The sequence below is a fragment of the Saccopteryx leptura genome, chromosome 2 (assembly GCF_036850995.1).
Source record: "Saccopteryx leptura isolate mSacLep1 chromosome 2, mSacLep1_pri_phased_curated, whole genome shotgun sequence".
NCBI lineage: Eukaryota > Metazoa > Chordata > Mammalia > Chiroptera > Emballonuridae > Saccopteryx > Saccopteryx leptura.
In genome coordinates, this window is record NC_089504.1 from 48,365,269 (window position 1) to 48,379,060 (window position 13,792).

The 13,792-nt window shown below is 39.5% G+C and overlaps 1 protein-coding gene across 10 annotated transcripts in view; it reads right to left on the minus strand.

Annotated features, from left to right (window-relative positions):
• Positions 1-13,792, minus strand: part of LOC136394585 (transducin-like enhancer protein 4) — a 151,895-nt gene that overhangs the window by 107,015 nt on the left and 31,088 nt on the right. For 7 of the 10 annotated variants that reach the window (XM_066367942.1, XM_066367941.1, XM_066367935.1 and 4 more), the window contains exon 5: positions 5,695-5,757. The exons of the other annotated variants lie outside the window; for them this stretch is intronic. In XM_066367942.1, coding sequence (XP_066224039.1) covers positions 5,695-5,757 — 63 coding nt within the window. The remainder of the gene's footprint in view (positions 1-5,694; positions 5,758-13,792) is intronic. 10 annotated transcript variants of the gene reach the window in all.

Genomic DNA, 13,792 nt, shown 5'->3' on the forward strand with positions numbered 1-13,792 from the left:
CAATGCAATAGTAATAACGGCTACTAATCTTATGCACAGCACAATGTCTAACTGTCCCGATAGCCCTTTTCTTACGTTAGTGTAAGATTTAGGTGAGTTTAATGGCCACCTAGCAAAGACTCCATTTCCAAGTTTGCCTTGGAGCTAGCTGTGGGCAGGCAACTGGGCATTTTTCATTGCCAAGTGAGCAACACTATGAACACCTTCCAAAAAAATGTCCTCTACCTTCTCCTTCTTGCTGTCTGGGGCAGGATATGATGGTGCTAGTGATGATGAGCATCAATGCCAAGAGGAACTTGAGTACGCAAGACATGGAGTCACCAAATTAGCCACAGCTGCTTCTATGTAAACTGTTGTGTGAGGGAAAACAAGTTTTTATCTTAACCAAACTATTATTCCCTTAATCCATTACAGCAGCCAAATCTCCGGCTGGGTTCTCTACACTGTCACTGATCCGTGTATAACAACTCCACACGACAGTGCGGGCTTCCATTAGATGGATGAAAACTGCAGCCCAGGAAGCAAAGTGTTTGGCCCAACATGATAAAGGAAGCAAGTGGCTGAGTAGCAACTGGGCTCTAGCGCTGCCTCTCACATAACATAACTATTCCAATGAACTCTGTTCCTTGTTAGAGGAGCAGCAAGTTTCTGACAAATACAACTGTACCCCAGGAAAGATTTCCAACTACAATGTAATCAGTTTCTACCTCCATCCTACCAGGGGTTTGAAGTTCTCAAAGGTCTTAGGAACACCTTGTTGATCACCATGAGACATCCCTGCCTGTATCAAAAATAAATAATTTTATAATCTAGGGAAATAAGAATACAAAAACACAGCTGTTCTCCAAATCAGGTCCTCAACTAGTGCCTAATATCTAATGCTTAATCTAACAGGTTAAGACCGAACTTACTGGTTTACCAAAAAATACAGAATCCCCCTCCTTCTGAAAGGTAATCTGTGTGGAGCCCTACCTGCCCGCTGCTGGACGCAGCCCTGCACTGCAAGGCCTCTCACACTGCATGGGAAGACGGCTGGCCAGCTCGCTCTGCAATACTACCTTAACTCTTCCCAGTTTTTACTAAGGCCTTCCTCTGCAAGTGTCTCGGGACCCAAAATAAGCTGGAATAGAATCCATTTCCAGGAAAAAAAAAACAAAAAAACAAAAAAACACTGACATTTACTATATCCCAAGTGCTTGTCATTTCAGTACCTATAATATATGTTATAAAGATGAGGTTATTCCCACAATTCTATAGGAATATTCAGGCTTAGACAGATGGACTTTCCCAACACAAAGCCGGTAAGTCTTAGAGTTGGTCTGATTCCAAACTAGCAGAAAAACTGCACCTTGCTGCCAGGGTGTAACAAGTGGCTCACAACTTTCAACTGACATTAGAATCTAAAGGTATTTCCTCGGGAAGGGAGAAAGGGGACACTGTCAGCAAGTCTACTTAGTGGCATCCTTCAATTTTGCTCAGGGCCTATATAATGTCTAAAAGTCCTCAAAGGCTATATCCTGGCCCTGGTCAGTTGGCTCAGTGGTAGAGCATTGGCCTGCCGTGTGGATGCCCCAGGTTCAATTCCTAGTCAGGGCACACAGGAGAAGCGAACATCTGCTTCTTCACCCCTCCAACTGTACCTCCACCTTCTCTCTCTTCCATCCAGCAGCCATGGCTCAACTGGTTCTAGCACATTAGCCTGGGAGCCTCACCTTAGGTGCTAAAACTAGCTCAGTTGTGAGCATGGCCCCAGATGGGCAGAGCATCAACCTCAGATGCTGTGTGGATCCCTGTTGGGGCGCATGTAGGAGTCTCTCTACCTCTCCTCTCACTTGGAAAAGAAGGGGGGAGAAAAGCTATATCCTGAAATCACTGATGAAGAAAAGAGACTCCATACACATAAACAACTTGTAAAAACAAAACCAACGTTCAGCTTAGCAACCTGGTATATTTTGAAAACAGCCAGATCCAAACTGTACTGAGAAGTCTGTTTTTCTACATAGCTTTGTGGGTAAAACACAGACCCCATCCCAAACCACTGTTCCTTCTGAGGTGAGTGCTCTAGGTGAGCACCTTGAAGAGCTATCTATCATCTATGGGTGGATCTTTGCTTGCTGGTTGGGGAGAGAAGGTGTTTGTCAAATGGGAACATTAATTTTTGGAGCTAGAAGAGAATCACTTTGGAGGTTACCTAATGCCTCAACTAAGATTTTCAGCTAGTCTGTCAGCCTGGGTTTGGTTTCAATTTACACTTTTTCCCTCTATCAGAAGGACAATAGAGAGAAAAATAATCAACTCACATCTTCCAAAAAGCAATGACCAAAAGGGGGAGGGAGGGCTTGATTCCAGGTTCCCTCACAAGGATATTCAGAACTTAGCTGCTGCTAGTACTCCTGCGACCTAGAGTAAACATCAAGAGATGTTTACTATGTGCTAAACTGCATGTGTATAATCCCAACTAATCCTCAAAGTGATCGTGTGTGTTCCATGCTATTATTAACCTCATCGTACAGATGAGGAAACTGAGGCTTAGAGAAGCAAATCACTTGCTAAAGGTCAACCAGCTTAACTCTGTCAGAGTAAGCCACAAATTTGTAACAGGGAGGCCAAGACCTGACCCAGATCCGACTGTCATCACTCTGGCATCTCTTGCTTATGGAACTGCCAACAGGGAGTTGATTATTTATAGTTCTGTCCCTGCAAATGAGGCCCAAAGTGGGATAGAGAAGAGCTTCCACTTACTACTTTGAGATTTCCCTTTTAATGAAATTTGAGGGCAGCAGAATACAGATTAGTTTTTACCCATTCCTAAAGGACAAAAAAAAAGGGGAGAAAGGGGGAAAAAAAGCTTTAGACTGGTAAAGACTCACTTTATGGTTTATCTAAATTCCAATATTAGGGATTCTATAAAATTTTAAGAACTATTAGTGACAGTTATTTTAATGATAAGAGTTAGCAATACCTTTTTCTAACTCTGGGACTTTGGAATTAATCATATGTGAGTACAACAAGCCATTAAAATATATATTGACTAAATTTTTTTTAATTTTAATGTTTTTGTGAAATCTAATAGAGAAATAATTTTTTCCTGTGATTGTTATCTCCATAGACTCACTTCAAGTACTTCTGATCTACAATTATACAACTGATTTCTAAAACAAAGTCTTGCAGTTAAATAAAAACTAAATATTATAGCTGTAATTCAGTAGCGATCTAGCTTTTCAATTTTACAAAATGAGGTACACTAGACACAAGCAACGTTAAACAGGAACATTAATCAACTCATGGGAGTTAACTTAAAAATAGACTTCATCTAGGTGTATGCAAATTCACCTCTTGCTCCTGTCAAGTTCCAAAATATTCTCTTCAACCACTGTCCTGCAACTTATGCACTAGTCTTCAGGAAATATTTTTTCTTTCCTCTAAAGACAATCATTTTAAAACATTTTAAAATTAATTCTAACACCACAGCTGCTGTTTTGGCAGTGGGACTGTCACACGAAGAGCCAGTGTTAAAAGATCAGACTAAGAGCCTTCAGTCCTGGCACCAAGTGACGCTCGCAGCCATGCAAGAGTGATTTTCCATGCCTCTGAAGAGACAGGAAGTAGAATTCATCTTCTTCTAATAACCTGCCTGCTTCCCTCCCTCCAGATTATGGTCCATCTGGCCTCAGGGTAAAAGCAAGAAGTCTGATGCTCACAGAATGCCCAGAAGAGGAAAGAAGGTGGGCAATGTTCACACACAAAACATCAGAGGACTGGACTGGACAGGAACAGACACATCTGTGACCCACGCATCACAAGATATAAACACTTAGGTAACCTTAAAAAAAAAGCCAATTAAAAATCCAAAGCAAGCAGAAGAAAACACATACACAGAATTAGGATTTAGAAAAACATGACACAGGTCATTCATTACACATGAATCAAGGATTTCAACCAAGAAATATCAAAGGTAAGTAGGGAGATCCACAGTAAGTGGTGAGATTATGATGCCTACCCTCCCAGCCTGAAGCAGAAAAGGAGCTGCCAGTATCTCCCTCATGGCTTTCCTCTACAGGGTACAACCTTCTCAGCCAATTAATTCCAGTCCGGTCTTGCTCAGCACCACTACCATTACACATTCTGCTCCTACTGCGCCTGTTATACAAACAACATAACTCACGTGGGAAAACCACCTACAGGCAGATCAGCTCCACCAACCCCCCCAAGACCTCCTTCTACTTCTAAACATAACACTACAGATCCCGCAACAATGCCCTGGGAAGAAGCTGTCCAGTAATTACATACAGAGGTCTGTGCCTGCAGAGATCTGACACCACCCCAGGGATAATTCAAACTCTTCCTTCTACCCTGGGCTGCGACTCAACCTGGAAACAGCTCTGAGTTACATTCTTCCCATTCTCCATAAAGCAGAGCTGGTCTCGAGTGGGCAAAGGGTACCCAGGCTTCCCTAAAGAAACGCAAACAGGCCTCCCTCTTGACTTTCCTTCACCACTCCATCTAATCTAGTCGCAAGCAAATCCTAAGTGGAAATAGGTAAATGGGGATATAGTGGGTGGTGGTTTTGTGGTAACAGCTAACAGGGGAGAAAAACAATACATCCTTTAGTGTTTGTGATCCAGAAGAGCATTTGAATTCAGGATTTTAACTTAGGTCCAAGGTCTGTGAATATAGCCATCCTAAAGGGATATATACCCAATGAAAGGTACCCCAGGTTACTGAGGTCTAACCCAGTTCAAACCAAATAAGTCAAACAGGAATACACAACTCTTTAACATGTATGAGCAAATTCTGGCTGCACACTAACATTATCAGCTCACTCCCACTAGTACGCAGACAATGAACCACTGTCCTGAACAGCAGCAACACAACAGACTTAAAACAAACTGAGGGTAGGAGGAAAGTGTCTCTGTGCCTTCCTTCTATTCCCAAAAATTATTCCTTTCCAGCAGATTCACCTAAACTTTGTAACTACTAAAAGCAAGCAAGCAAGCCAACAAACAAAAGCCACATAGGAGCCACCATGCACTGGAAATGCACCTCTTCATTCTGATACATGTGCATCTGTGGACAGTGTGCACTCTCACAGATGGTGAACCAGAGAAAGCAAGGAAGCTGCAGGCCTGGCCTTGGCAATGCATGAAGTCTGGGGTGCTCAGAGCAGTGAGACCACTGAGTCCATCTTGCATGTATTTTCTCCAATGCACAGGCAACATAAAGACTTCATCAGGTAATAAAAAGTAACATTTCAAGAGCAGCTAGCCAAAAGTTACATTAGCTTGTTTACTACCTAAGTACTTCCTATTTGATATCTTCTGCCAACTCTTACTGCCCAGGTGGCAAAAGTATAGAACAGCTTTTGTCTTCTGGACAATTTTTCAATCTACACTATTAGATGTCATTAAGACAAAGAGTCATAATTCTGAGCAACCCTACATCGCCCAATGACAGCAAAATATTTTAACAATTAAATTTACCTTTGCACATTAGAAAATATTCCATTATATAAACAATTTATATTCCACTAAATAGTAATAAGGTGCAGAAATTGGAATACAAACACTGAATCTTAGAAATGTGCAATGTGACACCAAGAGACTGACAAAGCCAAAGAGTCAGCCACAATCCCTTTTCTGTAAAACCACTAAAATGGCACCTTCTAGCCCAGTGTCTGAAAGCAACTAGCCTTACCTCTTGGGACAGGAAAGGAATGACTTGTGCACAGATAGCATTCAGCCGCTTGACAATCTCTGCCTGCAAAAAAACAAAAAAACAAAAAAACAAAAAAAAAAGGAAAGCAATAAAGAGAACAGTCAGCTGGTTACAAATTCCCAAAATATTAACAGGATGATATTAAAACACACTTTATATTCTTGTTGGCGTATTTCCTAAGCAAGAGGAAGACTCTCATCAGCAAGCCCATTAAAGGGAGGCAGTGACAACAGTGCCACATTAATAGCACAATTTATTAACCAGAATTCATCTTAAAAAGTCAACCTTCAAGAACCATGACAACATAAAAAAGAATTTAATTTTCATAACTGGAAATCAGTTTTTAAAAGCCTTCAGTAGGACACTCATTCATTCTAATGTGGTTTTTTATAAAACCTTGAGTTTTCAGAATTTAAATATTAAAATATACATTCTTCCCTACATCCTAAATTCTTTCAATTAGCACTCTCCGGGATTTTATGACCAAGTCCCCAATCTGCCAAAAGAATAGTGCCCAACCAACCCCAAAAAGTTCATTAATTCAGATCCCTAATAATGAATTGTTGAAGATTGGCATTTTTTTTCCAACCATAAAAATTCCCATGTGTATTTGCCAAGATTCTCTGCATAAAAAGTTTAGAACATGTTAAAAAGTCTTCCTATACTTAATAGTTAGCAATTTGTGGTGTATATGGAGATTAACCTTGGAAACATTATCATTGTACTATGTATCTGTAAAAGCCCCAATAATATCAGATAAGAGATTTTTCTGTAATAATTTTTATAAGTATAAAAATTTTAACCAATAAGATGCTGAAGTGGAAGGGAGGAGGATGGGAAGGAAGGAAAACCACCAATAGGTTTTCTTTAAAAAGCTACCCAAAGCTTCCCCAATGTTCTTCTTAACTTTTATTATCAGATGGTTCCTTATAGACTTTGGCATGTGACAAGTAAACATGTGGGTTTTTAATGCACATACATATAAAACAGCTTATATATTAATGATGGGGGGCAAAAAGAGAGAAGTGTTGAGAGGCCAAAAACATAAAGCAATTACTATTCTTGAGACATTCTTAAAATAAATTCCATCAGGGTCAGTTCCTCATTTTATAAGAGGACAAAATGTTCTCTTTCTTACTAAGTCATTACCAGAATGACAGCGACATTCTGCATGTGCAATCTAGGTTTCCTTCTTTCATCAGCAACCCTTCTGACTTTATAGCTAAGCAATCTTTTAAATGCCAGCACCTTAAAAATGTTGCCACCCAAGAGAAAACAGATTCACAATGAAGTTTCAAGCCCAAGCTTTCCCTTCCAGTTCTGCATTCCTAACAGGACGGACAAAAACCCAGCACCAACGAGCAGCAGTGAATAAGGACCCAACTGTGCTGACCTGATTTAATTTACTGCACTGGCCCCATGGAGCATTTAGCTATCCTTTAAGAATGCTTAAACCACCATGAAAAGCTGCAATGGGAATCACCAAACCACTCTCCACCTGGACGAACATACCACAGTGGTTATGGGGTGAAATTCCAGTGTGAGCTGAGAAAATAAGAGTACCATTCACCAGACTGAAAGCACTGTGTTTCAAAGGCATTTGGTTGCGAAGCTTTTTGTAGGGAGAGGTGGAGGGGGGAGAAAATAAAAGATAATGAGACACTTTGGGGCAGACCAAACTGATGGTTCTAATGCTTAGAACCATCTGCCAAGCATATTTTTCTCATTATGTTGTTTACATAAATAAAATAGTCCCTTGCTAGGAGGGTTGAAAAATGTGTGGGCACATAAAAAAACTGAGCTCTTTAGTTTGCCTACATAATCTAGGCAATAAAAACTACTCTAAGGAAACTTACTCAACTGGCAAAATAAAGACCAAGAAGTATTTATATGGCATCTTTAACTTTAGACCTAGACTATTTTAAGTCTGAGGCACTATTTTAAAAAATCTATATTTTCTTAAAAATAAATGTAGAAAAGTCATTTTATTGATTCATATATGTTAACACTCATACATAACAAAAAAGAGTGGAGGAGGGGAACCTTCCAAACATTTTCTTTAAAGACCTCCTTTTGTTTAAAAGACTTCTTAATTTCTTTAAGTTGTCATGCCAATGGATTTTCATGGTCAGGCTAATTGGCAGGAGGGCAGTGGGATGTGTGTGTGATTTCATAAAATTAAGCCAGTCATTCCTCACTTTGAAAGCTAAAGTTGCCTGGGAAACACTGCTGCTTCCATGGTCATCTAATTTTGCTTCTTTTGTCCCACCGGACCCTGCTTTAGGGAGGCATCATTTATTTACAGACCTTCCACTGGGCTTCAGTGATCAGCCAATAATACTGTGGACACACACTTCTAATGGCCCATGTTTTGAAACTGAGTCTAATCTAATGGCGTGAGGCCCAAACTCCTTTTCCAGCACAGCCATTAAAGGATGTAGGTTATTGCTGTTGTCACCATTGATATTTGTCATTGTAATGTAATTAGGGCCCTAAAATGATGCATTACAGCCCTTGGCATAGCTTCTATTAAAATCTTTTCTTCTGCTCACTGAACTGCGACCTGCTTTCTGATGAATAACAGACAGACAGCTGTAGGGTAAGGAGCAGATTCATCAAAGAAGTATTTTTCAGCTTTGGGGAAAGGGGAAAAATATACAACCTAGGAGGAAAAGCACTAGGGGAGAAAAAGCCACAATACACATTTGAATTTCATCTGACCACTTGAAATTCTGATTGCGTCTGATGAATCTTGCCTAGACAATATATTCCCAGTCTTCGAATCACATGGTTAATCAGGGCTCTAATCTGTTATCCATCAGCCTATGCCAGCGCTGTAGCTTCCAATCAAATTTATAGGTAATGTGGCTCATGCATCCCGGTGCAAGTACATTCGCAGATAGCCCATTTAAACAGGCAGAGACTCTGAACCACTGCTCTTAGGGTTACTGGGTGTTATCATGGTATTCGATGCTGTATGGACACTAACTATTGTCTCCAGTTGCCCATGATATACCAAATAGCATTAACGACTCGAATAAAAGAATAATTGTTTATATCAAAATATAACAAAAAGATTGTTTTTGCAGCCATAGTTTGTCAAATAAATTAATAATCTTTGACACTTCTATTATGTCCTCCTTTATCCATTAAAATATTCATTAAAGAAAAGTTATACCCTGGTCAGGTAGCTCAGTTGGTTAGAGAGTAGTCCTGACATGCCAAGGTTGCTGGTTCAGTCCCCAGTCTAGGCACATACAATAATCAACCAATGACAGCATGAATAAATGGAGCAAAACATCGATGTTCCTCTCTCTCTCTCTAAACATCAATAAAAATTTTTAAAAGTTACACATATTTTCCCACCTTCAACCAACTATCATTGTCTTTCTTCCTTGTATAATTTCCCACCTTTATACCACCCCTCCAATAAAAACAATAACCATCCTCCTCGACCCCCCCAAAAATGCCTATTTGAGCAAAATATTTTAGAAAGGGGTTAACTTAAAAAAGGCATTCTATGAAAATCCCTTACCTCTCAACACCTGGCACATAATCACTGAAAAGGTAACTCCAAAGTGGAGACGGCCAGTGGACTAGTAACATAACCAATCAGTAACGAAACAGAAAAACACCAAAAAGAACTTTTCTTCATGCTTCAACTCAAAAACCAGTGGAAATGAATCAACTACCCTGCCTCATGGAAAAGCAATGCCATGCATTGAAAAGAATGCCACAATTCAATCACTAGATTAAAAAGCAACAACTACTGAAGCATCCAGTATCAAAAACATGGTCTTTATCACTTATAACAAATTACATTAGTCATTTAACTAAGATAAAAAAAAAAAACTAGTTAAGGCTACACTTAGACTGAATTACAACCTTTCAAATAGTTCTAATATAATAAATCTAAATTTTATTTAGATTATTTCTGCCTATATAATTTGGTTTAAAAAAATAAATTTAACCATATAATGAACTTGAAAGAAATCACAGATGAATTTGAGTAACCAAGGAAATGAATCAAAAGCAATCATTTTAAAAAATGTTTCTTAGAACTTTTAGCCTTTCATTAAAATAGCTAGAACACTATTGTTTTTAATACACAGTACTACTGAAATAAAACTGAGTAACAAAACATTATTAGAAAACCATTTTAGCAGCCAACGGGCAAAAAAAAATAGACCCCCCCCAAAAAAAAAAGAACAAAGAAAGAAACCCAAACAATTATAGTTTCAGAAAAACATACTTGAATAAAATTACATGATTAATTTGTTTTCCACAGCAGTTTCTTTGCCAAAACTTTTTTTCAAAGTTGAATCTATTTATTTTATTATGTGTTTATCAAGAACATAACACCCATTATATAAGAACACTTTTTTAAGTGAAGAAAATTCCTTATTCTGTCTGAAATCTTTTTTGAAGTACCGGTAAGTACAAATAAATCTTGCAACTCCCCTTCACCCTCCCTTTTACCACTACAGAACCAACATTGGGATTTTTAAGTCTTGATTTGTTCATCGACCAACTTCAAATATTCTGAGAAACAGTACAACTTCTGGAACTGATCTTGCCTGCTCCTAGATTTCAAAAAATCAGAAGACTAATGAGAAATCCTTCCCAACTTAGTAAAACCCATACTAACATAACGAAAACAGTCAAGCAGTACTACTTCTCTACACTGACAACTCGGTTTTCATCTTATCATCAAAATTCATCGTTACAAGAGAGATAAGTATATGTAATGGATAACATTAATTTCTCACATATTTTTTTAAAGCCAGACTGGAACAAGGTTCAGAGATTTAGATCAGAAGTACTGTCAACACTGCTATTAAGCTGACAAACCAGACCTAAGTTTTAATTTAGTTAGGGTGCCTATTTTGCATAAAATATTTTATATTTCTTAGTAAGAATTGAAAGTGCCAATTCTAACCTTTTTTTTTTTTTTTTTTTACTCCTAACCCCAGAAGTTTAACTAAAGCAATGATCTACTGATGTTTATACCTCAAGCCACCTGTTTTGTGTTTTGAATTCATGTTTCTGCTATTTTCCTGTGTGCTAAGTGTGCTATTAACTGCCCAGGGTGCTCCACTGTTTGTCCTAACAACATGCACAGGTACTACAGTAGGAATATGCAGAACAATGTCTTTCCCAGACAGTATCACAGTACCCACCTCCATTTCATGAAACCATTCCAATCTGTCTCCAAAGGCAAAGTGGTATTTTACTAACGTATTTTTGCAATGGTTAGTAAAAAGTGCCCCTTTCTCTCACCCCTTGAGCTTTTTTTAAAAGGTCTTTAAAGGGAAATTCCAGGTATTTGCCTATTATTGTACCTACATCTTTTGGGCTCTGGTTATTGTGTTTAAATACTACTCCAAATGTTAAGAGTGATATGTTATCAAGGCTGAGAATGATGATCATTGTACCTGACATCCAATTACTCCTACAAGGTAAAATCATTTCAGTTCTCAAGTCTGAAAAACATTGTAACCAATGTAATCATAGTTATACTCAGACCCACCAGAGAGTGGGGTAGGGAAAGTGGAAGGAAGATGGGAGAGAAAAATGGGATGTCAGGAGTAGGAAAGAAAATCTGCTTCTCAGATGAGCTTAATTCAGTCTTCATGGAACAAGGTAGGCTGGCTGGTCATTATTCTGAGCACTAAGACACCTACACCCACGTTGTACAAAAGTTCATTAACTCAGAGCTCCCGGGCCAGCAAGCCTGCCAGCTACTTTCTGATTTCTCTTCCCCTCTACTCTAAGTCTCTCTCCTTGTCTCTGAAACTGGATTTCTCGTTCTCTCTCTCTCTCTCTCTCTCTCGCCTCACCCCTTTTTCCCCTACTCTTTCCTACTGACATAAATGTACAGAATCCTTTGCTGATTCAAAATTAAGCATACTGATACTTAGCCATAGTGGAGGGGACAAATATTTCTTGTGCCCACCATAGATAAAGATCATTCACTTTGTTTTTTCCCAACATGATGAATGTGATTAAAATGTTTGTGATAAATGCCTAAAAGACAAAGGACTTTGGATACTGGGATTAAAACAAAAAGGAAAAGAAAAATACTAACTTCATACCAAGTTCTCGTCAAAGGTAACTATCACCAGGAAAGCAGCAAGGCACCTTTGATACACTAAGAGCCATGCTGGATTTCTCACAGATGAGGCTAAAGAATTCCTGTCTCTGTTTTTTCTTATTTATGTCCTTTTAACAAAGATTAATCAATATCCACATTCCTCAAAACTTCCTTTACTCTTTTCTTTTGAATTCTAGCCTCTATTGGCTTCACTTCTCCCAATCATAGAAAATTTCAACTCTCTGAAGCCATTGCTGCCAATAAACCCGTCTCTCCCCTCGATTGTGTTCTCGCTTTGATAAACAGCCAAGTTCTTATTAAAACAAGTTCTGCTCTTCTGCTGTTTGCACCTGTACTGCTCTCCAAATTCTTCCATTACCAACCAGGTGCAGGCACAGCAGACAAGTGGATCCACAGACACTGGACTGGCCAGAGCACAAAAGGGGAGAAGTAAAGGTCTGACCTGGCATCAAAAAAGACAGGAGTGAACAAAAGCATGGCAAGGACGAGGGTCTCTCTTCTTGAACTGTCTTCCCCAGATCTTCCCGTAGCTATCGCGTCCTCATCATGGCGGCCTCAGCCCACAGAACACCTCAGACAGCTCTCACCCTCCACAATGACTCCTTCTCCCACTCACTCTGTCCCATTAGTCTTTCGTAACAGCATTTATAATCATCTGAAATCAGTTGACTTTTTCTTTTCATGAACTAGAGTAGTGTCTGTCAAACTTTAATGTGCATACTAATCACATGGGAATCTTGTTCAAATCCAGCCTTGAGTGGGGCCTGAGAGTCTATACTTCTAAGAAGCTCCAGGGCAATGCTGATTCTGACGCTGTGGGTCCACTGCCCACACCCTGAGAAGCAAGGTTCCAAGGAATGGAGGCTCCATGAGGGCAGAGTTCTCTTTGTCTACAGCCCCAGTCCTGCCTGGTATGTAGAAGACACTCAAAAATATTTATTGAATGAACAGAAGACACTGCAGCTCAGGTTGGGTGGTTGAAATCACCTAGAATCTTTGCAAGCATGCTAAAATTGTTTGGGAATCACTAGAGTGGGATTTGCTCAGTCTGATTCGGATTATCTATGCAACACACATCTTTCCTGTCATTTAGGATGCCAAAAGGCTCAAAAATAGTACGTAATTACTGTGGACCCCCAAAAGAAATGCAAATTCACTCTAGACAATCCCTCACTGGTAAGTAAATGATTAGTTTCCATTCTGAAACCTTCGCAGGACATGTTTTAAAAGATTACTTTAGAAATATGTACAGTAAATGAGATTCCACTTAACCTCCTTCCTGAGATTACTCACACCAGATTGCCATCAACTGACCCACTGGAATTAGGATAACAGTTAAGACGGCACACTGGATGGACATCTCATGTGCCAAGTCACGATACATCTCCACAATGGTATCTCCAGAATAAACCAGGGGGATGATTCCAACAGCCCACAGAATGGCCTTAGCTATGCACCGGCATCCCTGGTGTCATGAGAAGTGAGTGGTTCCTGATAATGCAGGGTGTAGTAGGTCACAAGAATTAAATACACACCATACAAGCAGACCAGTTCACACAAATCAACCTTACTCAATAGCTAAACAGTTCAAGATCAGCTTAGAGAGCCAGGGACAGAGTCATAGCATGAGGACTTCTAGAGAGAACACACTTTGGAAATTCCTTCCAAACAAGGTCCAGGAATCCAGGAATGCTGCAGCTCCACATGGATGGGATCCCAGTACGGACTCCAATGCACAAAGCCCCTCGCCCCCCACTGGCCCTGACAAACCTGTTTCAATATTCTCACTGTAGAAGAGTTCTAATAATTATAAGTTTTTAGTTAGAACCTACTAATTCCTTGCCTGTTTGTACATGCGTTATTTTGTCTGTGTGTTTGTTTTTGTCATCACTGGTACAGTGTCCACTATTGCTCACTGATTCCTCATCCAAACTCTTTTAATGACTCCCCCACAGTTATGAC